The sequence below is a fragment of the Takifugu flavidus genome, chromosome 12 (genome assembly GCF_003711565.1).
Source record: "Takifugu flavidus isolate HTHZ2018 chromosome 12, ASM371156v2, whole genome shotgun sequence".
In the NCBI taxonomy this organism is placed as follows: Eukaryota; Metazoa; Chordata; class Actinopteri; order Tetraodontiformes; family Tetraodontidae; genus Takifugu; species Takifugu flavidus.
In genome coordinates, this window is record NC_079531.1 from 13,397,004 (window position 1) to 13,419,323 (window position 22,320).

The following is a 22,320-nucleotide window of genomic DNA, read 5'->3' on the forward strand; positions in this document are numbered from 1 at the left end:
TTCAGTTCCACACAGGGTAGGGACTGAACCGGATGGTAAATATGAATTTGTGAGGGAGAAAAAGGAAACATACTGAGCTGACTGAGAACAGGTAGTGGATGTGTTTGCCTGTTTCAACGGTTTCTGTACGAGACACAAAAAATACAATATAGTTCAACAATCTGAAGGGACAAATATAAATCATTCAGATGAACAGAACATGAACAATCTCGGGGAGTACACCTCTAGAGTCTCCATCATCCCAGAACAACTCTCCTGCTGCCTGCTTGTTGTCGTCCAGGGCAACTAACAATCCCATGGGGTTACGCCGGCTGCAGACAGTTTCAGGGAATGTCAGTTTTGACCATACATTTGTGAGTGTTCATGTGTGGATGCACATACCTGTGTGTTGTGGTGACATCAGGTTCCTGTGTTGGGAGGATGGCCCCACCTCGAACGTGTAAACCGAGCTTGTCGGCTGGCAGATGCATGGTGACATGCATTCTGCGCTCGGCCAGTTGTTCCATCTGATGGGCAGGACCATTATAGAATTAACTTATTGTGAGTCCATCTAACATCGGCTGTGTTGGGAATGTTGACAATATGATTTTCTAGAGGGTGGAGCTAAGATGCAGCTGCATCTTAACTCATGTTACCTCCTGACCACAAACTCCACCAGACGTGTTGACCTTCATTTGATATTCAGACCCATCATCTCAGTTATAGCACACCAGAGGAGCAGTTCCCAATTCTTACTCCATCTCTCCTCACTTTCTTTTTAGCCATTTTTGCATCCTGTTACTCTCCCTCCCCTGGTGCTCTATTTTGTAAATCCCATACTGTTCCCATGGAGGTGGTGTGTGTCCGTGTGTGCCTACAGTCCACATTTTCAATGGTTAAAATGTGTGTGTGCTGGACTACAAGAAATTTCCGATTTTATCAGGCCTCCTTTTTTTCCTCTTCTTTTCCCTGCTGTCCTAGCTCAACATCTCCACAGTGTTTTCCTGCTTGTCTTCTCACACACTCCCTCCTCCCATCCTGTCTATCTGATATTCGTTTGAGCATTACATCACACACGCTCCAGGTTTGGACCCAGATAATCAGAGCAGAGTGACTGGGATGAGGCCAGCAGTGACACAGTCCATCTAATCTCTCATCTGATTGGTGGTGCTTTGCATTGCCTCTCAGACACTTAATGAACAGGAACTCAGCACCTCTTTTATCTCCACTCTCTGTCTTCTGTTTCACTGCATCTTTGCCCTGTCTCTTGATCACTTGACTTTCATGTGACTACACCCCTACTCTTTGAATGTTTTATGTTGAAGCTGCTTCCTCATTTCTCAAATGAGTATTGACTACAAGAGTTGTTTCTGCAGGGGAACGGAAGCTTACTGTTTCATAGTTGTACCACACAGCATCTGGGATGTACGCCTTCACAGTGTCCACACCCTGCAGTAAATAACAACACAGTTTTCAGCAACTGGCATCTCAGCAGACATATGAAGTGCTCAATGGGTCTCTGATATGTGCTGATGCTCTTTAAATCAAGAAAGAAAATGACTTGAAATTATAAATCAGAACAATCCCACACTCCCACCCAGAAGGTCCTTATTGAAAGTACCTCTCATATGATCTAAAGTTGGAACAAAGCTGGGCTGACATTTCTGACTGCAGCAGATGTTGGACAACAGCAGCTAGTGGTGAATGATATGTGACACACTTTGATGGCTGCAGGTGCTGGACAGATGGGTGAAATCGACAGAAGAGTGTCTTTGATCACAGCAGAAGAGGCAAAAGAGACAACAGTTCTGTACAGAGAAGACCTCCTCATCTGTCCACCATCAGCAGTCATCCTGCCTGATCTCCAATGATTTTCACCTCACATGCTAAAAGCTATATGTTAGCTTCACACAATGCCAAGCATCAGGTGACCTGAGCAGACTTCCATGTCAAGAAACATGGAAGGTCTGTGCTTAAATACAAATGGTACAATTAAAAAGCTACAACTCATATTAAGGTCATACGAAGAATGCCGGAATGCATGGCAACGTGCACGTGACGCTGGGATGATGTAGCAGCCAAATTAAGCAGCTTCATGTTCTTTGGCTCTTTTTTCATTTTCTGGTGCCTGATAGGCCAACTGACAAATGTAGAAGTTGATGATGTTGCATAGCTTTTATTGAGCATGACCCATAGAGGGTGATAGCTCAGTTAGCTAAGGTCCCATTTGATCTAGTGAGCTAACCAGTCAGCCCTCAGCTACCATGTAATTATTAGATGATAGCTGAGGGTGTGAATGACAGCATCTGATTAAGTGAATGCAAATGAGAAGATTTGATGGAAGGATGAGCGAAAAAGGAACAGAGTAAAGACAAGAGGAGGGTAAGTAGAGGCATGAATGAAGACCAGAGAGCAGAAGAGCTCCAGTTTATCACAGAGATCAAGGTTAAAGCATCAACTGATCTGAGGGAGAGAGAGCTTCATTAGAGGAGAGGGAGCAGCTCGGAGATGGAGGGAGCAGCAGAGAAAGATGGACAGAAATGACAAGAATGGAACAGGAAAGTGATGAGAAGGTGTGAAGGGCAAGTTGAAGATCAATCTCACTCCCAGTGTAACCTGATGCTGCATCTGGCCCCCTCAAACCAGGGAAGCAAGGCATCACGTAAACCTGCCATCAAAAGAAACTTGAGCTGGAAAAAGCCAGATTTCACCACAAAGCTGATCTATGTTAAAATCACCCAGATTAGGTACCACGCACTTTCCATATGAGTCAATGGGAACTCAGGTCCAGCTGGAAGCTATCAAAGGTGCAACAAAGTACCATGGCCTTAGTTTTATTCTCCCAAAAAGGTGTGAGGCCCAACAGGTATTGCTGTTGTTATCCCCCTTTAGCAAACTGCTCAAGGAAGAGGACACTAGAAATGATGGTGGCCAGTCCCAACGCTCTTTACAAAGGTTAGGATGTCAGTCGTTGGGTTTCTAAGAGATAAGAAGGACTCAGATGGATAAAATTAGCTGTCATTGAGGGCCACCACAGGGACATAATATATTTGCTCTAATAGTGGCTTTTTTCCCACAAAAAAGTGGAGCAGCGTCCCTTGGGGAAGAACTGAGGATGTATGACAATTATCAGCAATCATGTCATACAGGATGTTTCTCCTCTGATAGCTGTGCCAACACACTTTGAGACATTCAAAGCAACTTGGAGCTGATCCTTTTTCCATTCATGCTTAGCTCTCTTCATGGGAAGAACCAGTTGATTCATTTAACCACATTTTTGAATTGGGAGACATGGACTTATTAGAATGAGGTTAGTTCAACTGTGTTGACATGAACAGAGGACATCCTAAATTCCAGGATAATGTTAAAAGATTGAGCAGCAGTGGTGGAGTTAATTACATGGCTGACATGAGCTTCACATATATCAGTAACAGAGTGTATAAAGGATGGAGGTGGTGGGTAACACCTGCAGTGTTGATGATTGACTGACTGTTGAAAAGGTTGAAAATCAACCTGAACCTTTTGACCATCTTCTCAACACTCATGCTAGTGTTGCAGCAGTTAACTTCAAGCTAGTTTTGGGTCAAACAGGAAATGAATGCTGCTATAATAAAATAACAAACCTTTTCTTTGCCTGTGAGACAAATTTCTAATTAAAAAATGATTGTTTTGGTTCAAGAAGAAATCATCATAATTATTTTTCCAACCCTGATGACAGCCCGTATCAGAAACTTTTCACACTGCCAGAAGTTACTTTATCCACAACCATGAATCCAATTTGCTTTCCACTATTACATGAGTCACGAGAGGCTCTGCTAAAATTACTTATTAATCAGGCCACTTTGACATGACTGTGATTTCTGCATATGCACCAGTGCAGATGTGCACATTTACATTTACACACTGCAATGTACATGTAAGTGCTCGCACACTTCTATCTATACTTCTAATCTGCTGGTAATGAGGTCAGTGCTCTCATTAGAGTTGAGAGAAGGAGAAAGGGATTGAAAGAAAGATGAAGGAGGGATGAGCAGAGGGGTGGAAACAAATAAACTCCCATGTCAAGTTGTCCCACTGGAGGTGAGGGTACAATGCTGTCATAGACTGACGTCTGAAGAGGGAAGGTGTTTGTGTTTTAGCTGACCGGGTCCAGAACAGGTGTGATCAGCAGGTGTTTTCCCCACAAGAACTGGCGGTCGGTGCTCCAGGTGTTGCTGTCAGAGTAGAACCTACAGGGGCACAGAGACACAGGTTAGCCGTCACTCTTCATCATGTTACATCATCGAGAGGATGGAGGTCAACCAGATCTCTACCTTTCAAACACGCATGTGCGTGTTTGTGTGTGTGTGTGTCTGTGTGTGTTAGGGTTGTGCGTTGTCCAACTTTAGCCAGTCACATTGTGTTTCTGAATCTTCGAGGCTTCTAATTTCAAATTCCTGCACCAATGACTGCATCTTCAGATGTGTGAAGCTTCTGCTGACAAACTTATCAATGTCGAGATAATTTTGAATTAATAATAAAACAGATAATTATTTTTTTAAAAAACAGATAATTATTATCTGGAATAGGTAAATACTGATTTCAACAATTAATTAACTTAATAACAGCACATTTATTCTCCAACAGTTGTTGAAAGAAAAAATAAAAGGCAGTATGTTGCAAAGAGGAACAAAAGGAAATTCCACATGGGGAATACTGAAGGTGGAGCACTTCAGGCTCAACTGGACTCTCCCATTATGGGAGAAAATTGGTGGTCGCCTGAGTAGAAATTTTCTTTTAGAAAGTTACCAAACAATAACATCATCTCTGCTCAAAATGTACTTTCATATACCGTATTTTCGCAACCATAAGGCGCACCGTATTAAAAGGTGCAGTCTCAGTTAAGGGTGCTATTTCTGTATTTAACAAATACATAAGGCGCACCGGATTATAGGGCGCATGCATGGTAAAACATACCGGTACGCTAGCTTAAAACATGCATGCTAGCGTGCATTTAGTAATGTACTCATGTACATCATCTTCTGTATCCAAAACAAACAAAATGAATCCAAAATGGCTTTTGCGAAAGCCGAAAAGCATTTAAAGATTTTGGAACTCGATGCACACATAAGGTGTGCCGCATTATAAGGTGACCCGTCCACTTTGGAGAAAATGTAAGACTTTTAAGTGCGCCTTATGGTTGCAGAAATACGGTACATTGTTTCAAAGGTATGTGTTTTAATCACAAAACTACAGTTTGACAGCTGCAAAGAAGAACATACTCATGCATGACTGGCCGAACCACAGTGTCTCCTGTGGTGTGGGCTTTGTAGAAGAGCGTGTACAGGTAAGGCAGAAGTGTGTAACGGATCCTCAGGTAATACTTGGAGCTTGCCACCAGCGGTGAGTTTGGGCCATAAAAAGCTGGATCCTGTGGCTGAAGCCAGAGAAGAAGAACCAGGTCTGTCATTGTTGATTAGAATGTTTTGGTCTGACTAATTTAATATAAAATGAAAGCTAACATAATGCTTGCCACATCATCGTAATTAAGCAGGACTTCAAATCAAACCAGTTCACAGAAATATCATATTAGAGCTCAAAATTAACTAAATATGTTTGTTATTGTAAAGGTCTAAATAATGTTTGATTTTGGTTGATTATAAAATGTGCTACTTCGTCAGTGTTCACAGTAATCAAACTGCTGATTGAAAATGTAATGTATTCTTTCTCTATCTATCTATCTATCTATCTATCTATCTATCTATCTATCTATCTATCTATCTATCTATCTATCTATCTATCTATCTATCTATCTCTAAATATATAAATATCTGTGTGTGTGTGTGTGTGTGTGTGTGTGTGTGTGTGTGTGTGTGTGTGTGTGTGTGTGTGTGTGTGTGTGTACAGATAGTATGTGTGGAGTCGTAGTCAGTACATTGGTCTGCATCACCAACTGATGAGAACCATGATTGTTTGATGTAAAGGTCACATATTAACTGTGTTATTACTTGGAAGTCATAATTCAAACTTTTCATCATAATCATCATCATCATCATCATCTCCACCACCACCACCATCCCTGTCTTCCCCACTGTCTTCCACTCCCCGCCTCAATTGTGTGCTGTTTTTGCAGCTCTGACGGGTGTGAAATGTCACCACGGTGGAGTTTGTGACAGCAGCAGTTGTCTCTGTCTGAGTCCGACTCTTCCTCCGTAACAGGAGCCAATGTCGGCTCAATATAAACGCTGATGCAGGAACTTCCTCCCACACTGCCGTGACATTTAATGCATGCTTGGTGACAACTGCTGTTCAATACTCATTAAATGCTGCCTCTTATTTTGGATTCATCAATATCAGATGTGTTTGCAGATGTTGTCTTGGTGACTTGGAGTTTCCACAAACCTGCAAGTGGCTCTGCTGCTGCCAGACTAAAGTTCTCTTATCTGCAGAGGTTGTTCTGGTGGGGGCCACCAATCATCCTCAGGACTTTGAAAGAAGCCAACGGGCTATCAATCATCAGGTTCAGACCACCACTACAGCCAACATCGACTGAACTGTCTGATTTAAATTAGCATGACTAACCCTAAGCTGCCATCTGAGATTTAACATTTTTCAACCATTCAGCAGCGAATCTGCTGCCGGTTCACACCCACAATCACAATTCCACTGCTCCCGAGATATCTCCATGGATACAGAGTGAGAGGCTTCTATTTTTAGTCCCCTGGAGTTCACAGTGTGATGGAATGAAGACTCCCTGTTGTGCTGCATACCACTATTCATGTGTTTGGTATGCATACCAAACACTATTCATGTGTTTGGTATGCAGCACTGTTCTTCTGAGCTCCTTCGGGCAGTGAACCCAACTGCCGGTAACGTATTGCGTCACTTCCTGTCTTCTCAATCGTTTGTTGGTTGCACTGTGCACGGTGTGTTGTATTCACATTACTTAAAATTGAACACTTGGTGTGTTGTATTCACTTTACTTAAAATTGAACACTTGGGACATTCTAGTCACCTGATAACAACAGTGAGAAACAACCCATATTAAACAAATACATTGCTTCGCCGACTATTAGCATTAGCATGGCCTCACCATCTGTTTCACCCGGTGTCTTTGTCTGTTTAGCGTGTGAAATGTTTAGTGACTCCTCTGCCTCCTTTAGTGAAGGAAATAGGTGCAGGAAGTATAGTTTATTTACGGCTATGGAGGTGAGACTTAGCGAGCTTGAGACGCGGTTCCGCAGCTTGGAGTTAGCTGGAGTTGCGTCAGGTAGACAGTAGAAGCTAGCTGCTGCGGAGCCGCCTAGCGTAGCTACAGCTAGCGGTCCCCCGGCAGTAGCCGAGCAGCCGGCTAGCCAGGGCGGCTGGGTGACGGTTCGCAGGAAGCGTAGTCCAAACCAAAGGCCCACGGTGCACCACCAACCGCTTACCTTGGCTAACCATTTTTCCCCACTCAGCGACACACCAGCAGAGAGACTGACCCTGGTAATTGGCGACTCTGTTTTGCGCTACGTGAAGCCGACTCCAGCGACCACAGTTAAGTGCATTCCGGGGGCAAGGCGGGCGACATAGAAGCCAATTTAAAGCTGCTGGCGAGACGTAAACGTAAATTTGGTAAAGTTATTATTCACGTCGCAGCAAACGACACCCGGCTTAGTCAGTCAGAGGTCAAAATTAACATAGAGTCGGTGTGCAGCTACGCAAAAACGATGGCGGACTCCGTAGCATTCTCTGGTCCCCTCTCCAATCTGGCCAGCGATTAAATGTTTAGTCGCATGTCGTCGCTTTGTCGCTGGTTGTCACGGTGGTGCCCTAAAAACCAGGTGGCCTTTATAGACAATTGGAGCACTTTTTGGGGAAAACCTGGTCTGATTAGGACCACATGGGATGATGCCTCTCTCATTTCTAGTAATTTGGCTAATTTTATTAGACCCAAAGTGACCTGACAATCCAGGGTCCAGACCAGGATGCAGAGTTGTAGTCTTACACACCTCTCTGCTGCTTCCATAGAATCCTCATCCGCCAACAATAATATATTTAACACTATAGAGGTAGTCTCTGTTCCACGGTTAAAAGTTCACCAAGCACAGAGCAGGGGAGCCGTCAATCACCATAATCTTATTAAAATTAATACCAAAGCACAACTTGGAGAAACTAACATCACAATTAAACGTGGACTATTAAATATTAGATCGCTTTTGTGAAAATCCCTGTTGGTGCACGATCTGATAGCGGATCATCACATTGATTTATTTTGTCTTACTGAGACCTGGCTTCAGGAGGAGCAGTATGTTAGCTTAAATGAATCTACTCTTCCGACCCATCTTAATTATCATATTCCTCGTGTCACTGGTCGACGAGGGGGAGTGGCAGCGATCTATCACTCCAAGTTATTAGCTAATCCTAGACCAAAACATAGTTCCAGTTCATTTGAAAGCCTGACTCTTGGCATCACCCATCTGAACTGGAAGATAGAAAAGCCACTTTTGTTTGTAGTTGTATATCGGCCCCCTGCTAGACCACATTCAGAGTTCCTATCTGAGTTCTCTGATTTCTTATCTGACTTGGTCCTTAGAATGGACAAAGTCATTATCATTGGAGACTTTAATATCCATGTAGACGTTGTAAATGACAGCTTTAGAAATGGCTTCAATTCATTACTTGAGTCAGTTGGTTTCCTCCAGCAGATAAACCAACCAACTCATAGCTTCAACCACACCCTAGATCTAGTTCTGACTTATGGTGTTGAGGTACAACATGTGTCAGTGTTCCCTCAGAACCCACTCCTGTCAGACCATTCTTTGATCACTTTCACATTTATGATTAAGGATTCTTCTATGCTCAGAGCACAGTCTTACTATAGCAGATGTCTTTGAGATAATGCTGTAGCTAAATTTAAGGAAGTGATCCATGTGCTAATCCCAGGACCACCGTGTGTTTCCCCAGGGATAAATCATTATAATCTTAGCCCTGCTGAGGTTGACTCTATTGCTGATGCAGCGACCTCACTGAGACTCACGCTTGATTCTGTTGCCCCCCTGAAAAAGAAAATAGGAAATCAGAGGAGATTTGCCCCCTGGTATAATTCACATATCAGGACCCTCAAGCAGATAGCGCGCAGACTAGAAAGGAAGTGGCATTCTTGTAAAATAGATAGCTATCATGTAGCCTGGAAAGACAGTCTATTAGTTTACAAAAATGCCCTCCATAAGGCTAGAACTGCTTATTTTTCTTCTTTAATTGAGGATAATAAGAACAACCCCAGGTTTCTTTTCAGCACTGTGGCCAAATTAACCAAGAGTCACAGTGTTTTAGATCCACATACCCCCTCTTCCCTTAGTGGTGAAGACTTCATGAGCTTCTTCACTGATAAAGTTCTAGCTATCAGAGAAAAAGCTAACCAGGCCATCCCAACAACTGGACCATCACCAGATGTGCTGACTGTGGGAACATACAGGTTCTCCAACGAGCCCTTAACCTCCTTCAGCCCTATATATTTTTCTGAGTCATCGCTAATTCAGAAATCCAAGACCACCATGTGTCTTTTAGATCCCATCCCAACACACCTGTTGAAGGATGTTTTACCATTGATAGGCAGTTCTATCCTGGACCAGATCAATGGTTCTTTAGTGACAGGTTATGTACCCCGGTCCTACAAGGTGGCAGTGATTAAGCCGTTGCTTAAAAAAACCATCAATGGATCCCGATGTTTTAGCAAACTATAGGCCGATATCCAACCTTCCTTTTATCTCTAAAATTCTAGAGAAGGTTGTGGTGACTCAGTTACTGGAGCACCTGTAGAAAAACAGCCTGTTTGAGATGTTTCAGTCAGGCTTAAAGCTCATCCCAGTACAGAAACAGCACTTCTTAAAGTTACTCATGATCTTCTTATAGCTTCAGATCATGGACTGGTCTCTATGCTAGTTCTGCTGGACCTCAGTGCTGCTTTTGATACAGTTGATCACAGCATCCTGTTACAGAGACTGGAAAATGTGATTGGCATTAAAGGGACAGCACTAGACTGGTTTAGATCATATTTATCTGATAGATACCAGTTTGCTCATGTCCATGGTGTTCCCTCTTCATACAGTAGGGTTAGCCATGGAGTTCCACAAGGTTCTGTACTTGGACCAATCCTTTTCACCTTGTACATGCTTCCCTTAGGGAACATTATTCGGCAGTATGGAATAAATTTTCATTGTTATGCTGATGACAACCAGCTTTATTTATCCATGAAACCAGAGGAGACAGAGAAGTTAGTGAAGCTTCAGACCTGTCTTAAAGACATAAAGTCCTGGATGTCTTCAAATTTCCTCCTCCTTAACTCAGGAAAAACTGAGGTCATGGTGTTTGGTCCTGAGCTTCTTAGGGATAGATTAGATCACATGATCACTCTAGATGGTATCTCATTAACATCTAGTCTCTCTGTGAGGAATCTAGGAGTAACTTTTGATCAAAACCTCTCCTTCAACTCACACATTAAATGAATCTTTAGAAGTGCCTTTTTTTTACCTGAGGAACATCACAAGGATTAGAAAACTACTGACCCACCATGATGCTGAAAAGTTAGTCCATGCATTTGTTACTTCCAGGCTGGACTATTGTAATTCTTTATTATCAGGGTGTCCAAACAACTCTTTAAGAAGCCTCCAGCTGATCCAAAATGCTGCAGTCAGAGTTCTGACAGGTATTGACAAAAGAGATCACATAATTCCTGTAATGGTGTCTCTTCATTGGCTGCCCTTTAAATTTAGAATCATTTTTAAAACCCTTCTTCTGACCTACAAGGTCCTCAGAGGCCTAGCTCCATCCTACCTGGAGGAGCTAGAGACACCTTACCAGCCCAATAGACCGCTCCGCTCTCAGAATGCTGGTCTACTTGTGGTCCCCAGAGTTTCTAGTGGTAGAATGCGGGGCCGAGCTTAAATGAAGCTACCAGGTCCCCCTCCTATGGAACCAGCTCCCTGTCCAGGTACGGGAGGCTGACTCCATCGCTACTTTTAAGATTAGGCTTAAAACCTACCTCTTTGAAAAAGCTTATTGTTACTAATTCTCTAGTTCCAGTTACTATTATAGACAGACAAATGATCATACTTAGGGGGTCGTCTAATCATTAGGTTAACATCTTAGCTATGCTGTTATAGGCCAAGGCTGCCGGGGTCCAGAAACATGATCACCTGACAGGCCTCTTTCACCTCACTGGGTCATGGTTTCCTCTCCTCACCTCATCAAGTAGACTAGTAATGGTATTTCCTGTGTAGTTTTTCTGCCCCCCCCTTCTGTATTCATTTACAGGTATCGCCGCCTTCAGAGCTGTATACTGACCTCCGACCCCGCTGACCCACTCAACCAGCAGCTTATTCAATTCAATTTAATTCAGTATAATGTATTTTTGTATGTATTTGCTGTATATTGCTGTATTTGCTGTATATTTTGTATGTATTCGCTGTATGTATATGTTTATGCTCTATGCCTCTCCTCTCCTCTCCTCTGCTCTCTCCTCTCCTCTCCTCTCCTCTCCTCTCCTCTCCTCTCCTCTCCTACCTATTCTATCCTCTACCTGTCCTCCCCCTTCTCCCCTCTCTCTACCCAGCCGGCCATCAGCAGGAGGGTCCCCTCCATGAGCCTGGTCCTGCTCAAGGTTTCTTCCTGTTAAAGGGGAGTTTTTCCTTGCCACTGTTGCTTGTCTGGGGTTAGGCCCTGGGATTCTGGAAAGCGCCTTGAAACAATTTTGATTGTAAAAGACGCTATTTAAATAAAGATTGATTTGATTTGATTTGATGTGATCCAAGGCTACAGTACCTCGTAGCCTTCGGCGTTGTGGTTCCGGCTGAAGGGGTAGAAAGCCCCCACCTGCATCCATCGACGACACAACTCTTCACTGGAGTTGTCGAAGAATCCACAGATGTCTGCCCCGATCTGTGAGATGCCACAGGAGGACAGCCAAATGTCAGGACAGACATCAGCCAAAAACGTATAGTTGAAATGTTTGTGAATTCGAAAGACAGACAGGAATGCCCACATGTGTAGACTGCCTCCACTGACTGAATGCCTTTGCGTCTGTTTGACTGGTGTCTGTCTCAGTGACTTACTGAGTGTCAGACTATAGTATTGTTCAAACAGAGGTGTGGTCAACAGAGAGCATGGTTAGATTGTGGGTCTAGTAAACACTTAATGTGGAAGGATACGATTTATTTTTTTTAGTTTGGCATGTTATCCTTCACTTTTCTTCTATTTTCTCTTTGGCACTAATGAAACTGAATTTTCATCTTTACTAAAACAAACATCAACTCACTTTATGCTGATAAAAAAATCTTACGTATGAAAGTGGGATTATGTGAGCAGTGATTCTTCTCTGTGTAATGTTGAGGGACTGCTGTTTTTTCAGGTCAGATCTGTTCATGTGATGTAATGAAGAAAACAAGCAGCTATGTTCCCTATCTGAAGATCAAAGATTTTTGATTTTTCAAAAATTAGATTTTAGATTTTAGAAATTAGATTTTAGATTAGATTTTAGAAATTAGATTTTAGAAATTAGATTTTAGATTTTTAAAACTAATCTTTGAAGTTAAATGAAAAATGGGTGAAATATCAAACTAGCCACAAATCAAATAAATCTAAAATTCAATTTGGATTTATGGTTATCCCTCTATAACCATTTGGTACTCACATAGGGAACACCAAAGAGTCCAAACTCCAGCATTCCTGGGATAGCCCATTTGATGTCATTCCAATTGGCGGCATTGTCTCCAAGCCAGTGGCCTGAATATTTCCCTATGCCTGGGAAGGAGGAGCGTGTCAACATCAGGGTGCGATTCCCTCCAAACACACGCTTTAGTGCTCTGTGTGAGGAAGAGGTGGATGAGGGGGGTCATTAAGATCAATACCAGCAAATTTATGGCAGTAAACAGGACATCAGAGCACTCTTGTTTGAGGATACAAACAAGAGTGGAATCTGGTGGAATCTTCAATTGCAACAGGTGGGGAGGTAGAGGTGGGGACAACACACCCATGCTCAGGTCTTCATCTGTGTTTGACTCCTCCTCTGATGATGATGCATTTTCCCTTTACAAACATCTTTGAATTAGCTCCATGGCAACCACATGCTGTTATACCTGTACCTGTTCATCTCATGTTCCGCTGTGGTGTTTTTCCTGACTTTATTCTTGCAGGTTGTTGGTGTAGCTCTTTGGTAAAAAAAAAAAAAAAAAAAAAAAACAAGAATGGAGTTGACAATCTATCGCTAATGTTTCTCTAATGTGTTCTGCCCATGCCTCAGCCCTAAACTACACCAGCAGCAGAAGAGGATGCCCCTCATGGGGCATCATCTTTGCATTTTTGGTGGTGCAACAGAATATGGCCATCACTACAAATGTTTGCTGCACTTCCCCACAAACCTGCCTTCGCTCCACCTCATGTTTGGGTGTAGAACTGTAATCTGCTGATGTTCTCCGGCAAATATGTTTCTGTTTGATACTCCGCATCGAGATGTGTGAATCTTCCCTGAGCACATCTTCTCTGATGTGTAGCATGCAGATGAACTTTTCTGATCATCTGATTTTTCTCTCATCTTTCAGACAAAAACATTCAGACATTTAAGTCCTTCCATTTAAGATGGACAAAAGAAAGAAGGAGCAGAAAAATGAAGATAGAAATTCTAAAGAAAACAATGTTCCTGGCAAATGAACAACAGATATCATTCAGTCTGTTGTTAAATCTACTTAAGGAAGTTTAGATAGTCAGACTTTTGCATGTGCCGTTCCCCTGACATGACCCCATCTTCTTCCAAAGCTGTTCTTCTCTGTTGCCATCTGAAATTTCTTTAGCGCAGACAGAGAGCAGAAGAACAAGAGACAATTCTTGCCTGCACAAGCTGGCAAGAACCAATGCAGTGGGGCAGCACCTTTGATCCATCTTTCATGGAATTATCACGGTTGTCAGAGCCACTGGGATGAGCAGCATGTCAAATTTAAAACCAAATGTTTGTGCTCCAGAATCTCACCTCTCAGAGGCCAGCACCATAGAATACCCATAGAGACTGTGGACGTCGTAATGGCTCCCCCAGGCCTGCTGGGCGTCCATACACAAGGTCTTGCTGTACATCACCTTGTCCAGAATCTCTGGAGAGAGAGCAGATAGACTGAGAATAATGGGAGCATGAAGGAGGATAGAGACATTTTCAACAGGAGCCAGGAAAGAAAGAACAGGAGGATCAGAATCAGAAAGAATCAGGAGGAACCCTCTTTCTCTGAAAATGTCCTTAATAATTCCAGAATTTCTCAGTAGGCACCAACTCTGTCCTCAACAACTTCTTCACATGTGTTTTCAAACTACGTAGCACATTTTGAGACCAAACCTGAATCCTCTGCAATAAGGTGCCCTTTCCAAACCAGCCATCAGCAGGAGCCCCCCCCCCCCCCCCCCCCCCCAATATGAGCCTGGCCCTGTTCAAGGTTTCTTCCTGTTAAAGGGGAGCCTTTCCTGCCACTGATGCTTGTTGGTTATCAGGCCCTGGAAGTCTGTAAAACGACCAGAGATAATTTTGATTGATAAATATAGAGAAGTGTTTTACTTGGAGTATATGGAGGGTAGTTGAGTTTGTTATCAACACATCCTTTCACAGATCCTTTCTTGAAATTAGACACCTCGTTCATGTCCTGCAGGTGCAAAATAAAATGGGTTATGGGGGATATGGGTCAAAGGTCATTCACTCAAAATTGAACCTGAGCTATCAGAGACATGTAAATACATCAGGAGGTTACTGTCTTGGACACTCACAATCCAGAGGGCATCGTGTTTGATCTCTCTGGAGAAGCGCTCGTATTCATCCACCCACCACTCAATGCAGCTTTCACTGGTGTAGTCCGGAAAGACCGTCTCACCTGGCCACACCTGTAAGCAACAGGTGATCAGACATGAAGCAGTGTGGCATCATGGTCGCTGAGCTGCTGCTTCCACAGACCCTCTGACTCTAACACAGGTCCCTTCTATTAATACACATAGATGAAACAAACTAGAGCCCATCACTATGGCGACTGTCTGCACACTGTAGCCCATCACCGCGGCGACTGACATCACACTGTAGTCCATCACCATGGTGATGAGAATAGAAATGATGATGCAGAATAAAGCAGACTTGCAAACAGTACTTCCAGTAAAGCAAGTGCCAGTGTTTCCTTTAATAATACAAGTGACAACAAAGAAAATGTGACATGTGATGAAGATGATGTTAACCAGATTACAAGATAGTGAGTAAACACAAGTGATGATAAGATTAAAGCAGTAAGAAAGAGATAGAGGTATAAAAAAGTGTGTACGTGGGTGCACGTGTATGTGGGTGCGCATGCATGTGTGTGATTGATGATCTGTGTCTGTTATAAACTGTGTTGTAAAGTTAATGAGACATGGGAGTGAGACAGGAAAAAGACCTTGAGATTTGACATCTACACAAACACACACACACACATTCACTCACAGATTTATAGGCAGATGTTTTGTCAGGAGGTCAGAGGAACCACATCAGATTTATTTCCTATGTTCCTGGATATTTATATCTGAAGGTTTCCAGCTGTTTCTGCCATTATTCTTTCTCACTTTCCATGTGTTTTGCTGCTCTTTTGTCTGTCTATTTGACTCATCATTGCCTGTCTGCCTCCCTGCTGTCTCCACTCCTCCTTCCAAACAACCTTCAGCATATCACTTGTTCAATTTGGCTTCTGGCATGTTTGATCGCTGTGACGCTACTGCTCAGAAAGACAGGCGGTGTCTGTCTCACACATGTGCCTTCTTCTCTGCCATGATGCTGACAGTCACCTCTCTCTTCTCCCTCTGTAATCTCACAGTCATCTCATACCACACAAAATGAAGACATACACATTATTGGAAATGTACACATGTACAATGACAGTGTGCACACATGGAGAATGTGGAGACACACAGAGCAAAATGCCGTGTGCATGTGTATATGCGTGGTTGTGTGTGATTGTGTGTTTCCCAGAATTTTTTTTGAAGGTCATGAATACATTTGTGTATTGAGGTTAGAGTGAAGCAAAACTGACGTATATCTGTCTCCATGGTTACAGGACATTGGACTGAATATTTTGAAAATTGGAAGTAAATCTATGTTTGATCTTAATTGACTTGATTTTATTTTAAAAGTTAAAACTGTGAGGGTGTGTGTGAGGGAGAGTGAGTGTGTGCATGTTTTCATTGTGTACATGCACACATTTCAGTGCTTTCTGTCCCACACAATCATACATCCAACCATGACTGTGCAGTAGTTAAGTTGTGCTACCACGCAGAGAAAAAGCGGGAAACACATCGATGCTTAGGTTGGTCTGAGGTTACATAATGTATCTGATTTCTGTATGCTCCCCTGCTCGTCATCTCCCACACACACAAATCTATATACAACAATAACAATCACATACAACAAGCAAATAACAAAAAACAACACACACACACACACATAATCTACGACTTGTATTTGTACTTTAATTCCCCACCTCCTGACCTGAACCTTAACCCAATTTTAACTTCAACCTTAAAACAAGGGCTTAATCCTCCAACACCTCTCAAGTGTCACTGCCTGCTTTTCTGCTCTTGTGCTGAGGTGGAAAATTCTACTCACTCTGCAATGCCCCTCCTCCACACCCATCGATCAGCCTTCATCATTTTCACCTGTTGCTCCTGAAGACAATTATGTCTCCTTTTTTGTATATGTTTCTGTTTTCTGCTACAATTAGTTTAAAAGTTAGGGATAATATAATCATCAGCAAATGTAAAAACGATGAGCAGTCAGTTGACCCTTCCGAGCAAGTGTAATAAAGATAAGTAGTCAGTTGACCCTTCCTTGACATGACTATTGTTTAGATAATTGTAATCAGGGGAGACAGTCAGGCTGAAAGTGTTAAACATCCATTGTAAAACAGGACAGCATAGTTTAGTGGTGTTGATAAGTTCGTCATCAAGAAGAATGTGAACTTTGACCTGTATATTTGGGAAAGCTCATCCAATCAGAAGACAACATCGGACTGGATTAGCATCAATAGCATCAATAATTAGCATCAATAATTTGCCTATAAAAGACTGGCTCAAGGGATAGTTAGGTTGTCAGACTTCATGCCCTGACAATTGACTTTGTTATTGTAGGGTTTTGAAGTGGCCCGGAGCTCTGTAATATTTGTATTTTCAAATCAAATCAATCTTTATTTATATAGGGTCTTTTAGGCCTGTCAGGTGATCATCTTTCCAGACCCCGGCAGCCTTGGTCTATAACAGCATAGCTAAGATGTGAACCTAATGATTAGACGACCCCCTAAGTATGATCATTTGTCTGTCTATAATAGTAACTGGAACTAGAGAATTAGTAACAATAAGCTTTTTCAAAGAGGTAGGTTTTAAGCCTAATCTTAAAAGTAGCGATGGAGTCAGCCTCCCGTACCTGGACACGGAGCTGGTTCCATAGCAGGGGGACCTGGTAGCTTCATTTAAGCTCGGCCCCGCATTCTACCACTAGAAACTCTGGGGACCACAAGTAGACCAGCATTCTGAGAGCGGAGCGGTCTATTGGGCTGGTAAGGTGTCTCTAGCTCCTCCAGGTAGGATGGAGCTAGGCCTCTGAGGACCTTGTAGGTCAGAAGAAGGGTTTTAAAAATGATTCTAAATTTAAAGGGCAGCCAATGAAGAGACGCCATTACAGGAATTATGTGATCTCTTTTATCAATACCTGTCAGAACTCTGACTGCAGCATTTTGGATCAGCTGGAGGCTTCTTAAAGAGTTGTTTGGACACCCTGATAATAATTACAATAGTCCAGCCTGGAAGTAACAAATGCATGGACTAACTTTTCAGCATCATGCCGCGTCAGTAGCTTCCTGATCTTTGTGATGTTTCTCAAGAGAAAAAAGGCACTTCTAGAGACTAATTTAATGTGTGAGTTGAAGGAGAGATTTTGGTCAAAAGTTACTCCTAGATTCCTCACAGAGAGACTAGATGTTAATGAGATACCATCTAGAGTGATCATGTGATCTAATCTATCCCTGAGAAGTTCAGGACCAAACACCATGACCTCAGTTTTTCCAGAGTTAAGGAGGAAATTTGAAGACATCCAGGACTTCATGTCTTTAAGACAGGTCTGAAGCTTCACTAACTTCTCTGTCTCCTCTGGTTTCATGGATAAATAAAGGTGAGTGTCATCAGCATAACAATGAAAATGTATCCCATGCTGCCGAATAATGTTCCCTAAGGGAAGCATGTACAATGTGAAGAGGATTGGTCCAAGTACAGAACCTTGAGGAACTCCGTGGCTAACCCTACTGTATGAGGAGGGAACACCATGGACATGAGCAAACTGGTATCTATCAGATAAATATGATCTAAACCAGTCTAGTGCTGTCCCTTTAATGCCAATCACATGTTCCAGTCTCTGTAACAGGATGCTGTGATCAACTGTATCAGAAGCAGCACTGAGGTCCAGCAGAACCAGCATAGAGACCAGTCCATGATCTGAAGCTATAAGAAGATCATTAGTAACTTTAAGAAGTGCTGTTTCTGTGCTGTGAAGAGCTCTAAAGCCTGACTGAAACATCTCAAACAGGCTGTTTTTCTGCAGGTGCTATAGTAACTGAGTCACCACCACCTTCTCAAGAACTTTAGAGATAAAAGGAAGGTTGGATATCGGCCTATAGTTTGCTAACACATCGGGATCCAGTGATGTTTTTTTAAGCAACGGCTTAATCACTGCCACCTTGTAGGACCGGGGTACATAACCTGTCACTAAAGAACCATTGATCTGGTCCAGGATAGAACTGCCTATCAATGGTAAAACATCCTTCAACAGGTGTGTTGGGATGGGATCTAAAAGACACATGGTGGTGTTGGATTTCTGAATTAGCGATGACGACTCAGAAAAATATATAGGGCTGAAGGAGTTTAAGGACTCATTGGAGAACCTGTATGTTCCCACAGTCAGCACATCTGGTGATGGTCCAGTTGTTGGGATGGCCTGGTTAGCTTTTTCTCTGATAGCTAGAACTTTATCAGTGAAGAAGCTCATGAAGTCTTCACCACTAAGGGAAGAGGGGATATGTGGATCTAAAACACTGTGACTCTTGGTTAATTTGGCCACAGTGCTGAAAAGAAACCTGGGGTTGTTCTTATTTTCCTCAATTAAAGAAGAAAAATAACCTGTTCTAGCCTTGCGGAGGGCCTTTTTGTAAATTTTGAATTGGTTCTATTTTCTAAGTACATTTTTAAATTGGCATTTTTCTTCTTGAAGTCTTCATTCAGAGAACACGGGAACCACACACCATAGAACCCTCCTGTGGTCTCATGGTGTTTTTTGCATGCCACTGAGGTTTGTGATTCCTTCTGTGCTGTTACCCACAAGTATTAAAGCTGTTCATTAAAACTGCCCAGGAACTGCTGTGTTGCGAGTGGATCCCACCACACCCGTGTCATAAAGTTGTGAAGACCAGCCCAAATGTACTCATTTTGATAGTAGAAAAAGTATTTTGGTTCAACACACACACACACACACACACACACACACACACACACACACACACACACACACACACACACACATGCACCTCTAATGTGGATTCTTTTTAGATAAAACTCTTTGACACTGAAATGGATCAAACCAGTTCAGTAGAATAGTCAATTGTGTCCTCCCATTTGCACATCTGTTCCAATACAGAAAGTTTGTTATGCCTTTTCCCCTTTTCCATACAAGGCCTATCCCTAATTAAGAAACAGAACAAAACCAGATTTTTTCATCTCATCTCACCATTATTTAAACACTTCTCCAATCATCTGATGATTGGAGCAGCTGTGGGACAAACAGAAAAAAAGAGGATGTCCTACCTCTCCCAACAATGGCGTCTTCCCATCAGACTCGAACACCCAGGCGTTCTTCTCAGTCCCCCGGTCGAAAGAGTCATAGGAGGTATTCCCCACCCTCCTACTTGTTGCAATTGCAGGATCCTACCATTGTTATTATTATTAATCATGAGAAGAGGAAAAAAAGGAGAAGATGAAAGAGAGAACAATTTTACTCTGAATGATAACTGATACTACACTTGTCAATTGGTTTCAAAGTTGAAATAAAAGAGGATTTGGGCTCTTACCAGGATGAGGATGTATTTCTGACCCTTTACATGAAGGTAGTCTGCAAACTCAGGCAGGCCATCAAACTTCACTCTATCGTAAGTGAAATCTTTCTTATCCTCCATGTAATCGATGTCGGTGTACTGAACGTCCTGCAGAAGAAGAAAAAATAGACTTTCAAGTCTGTCCGGCCTTAAATCAGCAACTGTTTGCTGCATTCACATGAAACCAGATGAAGACTGCTGCATGCTGATTTGCACATCCAGCAGCTGGATTAAAGCTCAGTAATCAAGTTCATTTCTGTCTAACACCATAAGTTCTCATGTCAGTGTAACCCTTAGACAAAGACAGTAGCTGCCACCATCTTTTGTCTTGAACCCTTTGGACTTGTTCAAGACTTGACATAGATACCAATGTGGGATGGTCAGAGATGAAAGCTAAGAGAGTGATTTTACGCTAACTTTCAGTGTGGATGGATGCTGCCAAAATCGACTCTCCATCGACAGAGCAGATGGCCTGGAGGGCTCTGCCAGATCCCCGCTCTGATGGTAATCAGTTCCAGACACATGAGGGAGGACGTGCTAATGTCTTCTGTGGTCTAGCTAGTGGTTATAAAATATGTCTCGGATTACTGTAGTGGAAGCAGCTGCAAGCTAATGTATGTGACTGAAGAGATTATCAGAGTAAAACACAGAGGAAGGTTAAAAAGTTGTTTCTGTTAGATCCTGTAATGAACTGGAAGTATGTCCATGTTTGTCACTGAGTGCTCTTATAGCAGGGGACATGTCAATGTTAGCAACATGAGCTGAGCTTGGTAATAAGGAAAGAACACTGTTGAAACTCTTACTGTTACAGGTTTAGATGACGATAAGAAGTGAAGCTGTTCCCTGAGGAAATGTCAACCAAATGTGATATTTATCAAGTCCTTTGAAAAGGAAACCTTCTCAGAGTACATTTAAAATTCAGATCAGGATAAATGAGATAGCGAGGGAGCAACAGTAAATTGATCTGTGATTAGCACTAGCATTCAGAGATGCTTGAAAAACAGTTGTCTCTGGATTGAACCTGCAGAGCCCAACAGACATGCTAGTATTTAACAGAAAGCTGGATTAGTTGACGAAGGTAAAGGTCAATGCCATCCCTCAGACTGTCCATTCAATGCCTGCTTCCACCACACATCTGTCCTCTCACACAGAGGAGTTTTTTCTTTGGGAAGCAGGCAGTAGCAAATGCCCTCTTCAGATTCAACACAGGCGAAATATTGATTCTAACTCTACGCAACACACGTACAGCTGCTTGACCACTGGTTCGACATGATTTTGAAAAGCATGCTTGTTCTATGTGGAGGACAATTGAAGGACGGAAAACCCTGCAACCCAGAGAGCCGAGCGTGACAAGGTTTGTTTTCCCAGAGAGTCGACTGACAGAGTTCAAGCTGCTGCTAGCGAAGAGATTCCAGGTGTTTGCTTTTGTCACAATATCAGACCTGAATCTTGCACCTCACAGCCACACCAAGGAGATGTTAACACAATAAATACAGCAATGTGCAGCAATTTCTCCTCCGTGAACCATCACCTTATCGTGGTGAAGGAGTTTGCGTACCCTAATGAGCCTGGGAGCTATGCTGTCCGGGGCAGTTTGCCAATGGTAGGGTCTCCCAAGGCAGATTGGTCCTAGGTGAAGGGTCAGACAAAGAATGGTTCAAGACCCATTATGGAACATCTACAAGGGAAGCCGCGTACCCGGCCCGGAGGGTTACCGGGGCTCCACCCTGGAGCCAGGCCCGGGGCTGGGGCTCGATGGAGAGTGCCTGGTGGCCAGGCCTACGTCCATGGGGCCCGGCCGGGCCCAGCCCGAACCAGCTATGTGGACACTCCCTTCTCCAGTGGACCCACCACCCGCAGGAGGAGCATGAAGGGTCCGGTGCAGTGTGGATTGGGCAACGGACCAAGGCGGGGGCCTTGGCGGTCCGATCCTTGGTTATGGAAATTGGCTTTTAAGATTAAGATGTACTTTATTCATCCCTGTGGGGAAATTGAATCGAATTTTGGAATATGGAACGTCACCTCAATGGCGGGGAAAAAGCTGGAGCTTGTGGGGGAGGTTGAGCATTACCGACTAGATATGGTCGGCCTCACCTCCACACATAGTGTCGGCTCAGGAACCCAAGTCTTTGAGGGGGGTGGGACACTCTTCTACGCTGGAGTTGCTCAGGGTGAGAGACGGAGAGCGGGGGTGGGCTTTTTGCTT

General features: G+C 43.1%; 1 protein-coding gene across 4 annotated transcripts in view; it reads right to left on the minus strand.

The window, feature by feature from the left end:
- si (sucrase-isomaltase (alpha-glucosidase)) overlaps positions 1 to 22,320 on the minus strand; it is a 40,588-nt gene that overhangs the window by 12,483 nt on the left and 5,785 nt on the right. For all 4 annotated transcript variants that reach the window (XM_057050512.1, XM_057050511.1, XM_057050509.1 and 1 more), the window contains 13 exons: positions 20,091 to 20,222; positions 19,828 to 19,947; positions 14,737 to 14,850; positions 14,531 to 14,615; positions 13,961 to 14,078; positions 12,629 to 12,800; positions 11,761 to 11,877; positions 5,241 to 5,395; positions 4,124 to 4,208; positions 1,372 to 1,428; positions 382 to 506; positions 223 to 311; positions 74 to 123 (listed from right to left, as the gene is read on the minus strand). In XM_057050512.1, coding sequence (XP_056906492.1) covers positions 74 to 123; positions 223 to 311; positions 382 to 506; positions 1,372 to 1,428; positions 4,124 to 4,208; positions 5,241 to 5,395; positions 11,761 to 11,877; positions 12,629 to 12,800; positions 13,961 to 14,078; positions 14,531 to 14,615; positions 14,737 to 14,850; positions 19,828 to 19,947; positions 20,091 to 20,222 — 1,419 coding nt within the window. The remainder of the gene's footprint in view (positions 1 to 73; positions 124 to 222; positions 312 to 381; positions 507 to 1,371; positions 1,429 to 4,123; positions 4,209 to 5,240; positions 5,396 to 11,760; positions 11,878 to 12,628; positions 12,801 to 13,960; positions 14,079 to 14,530; positions 14,616 to 14,736; positions 14,851 to 19,827; positions 19,948 to 20,090; positions 20,223 to 22,320) is intronic.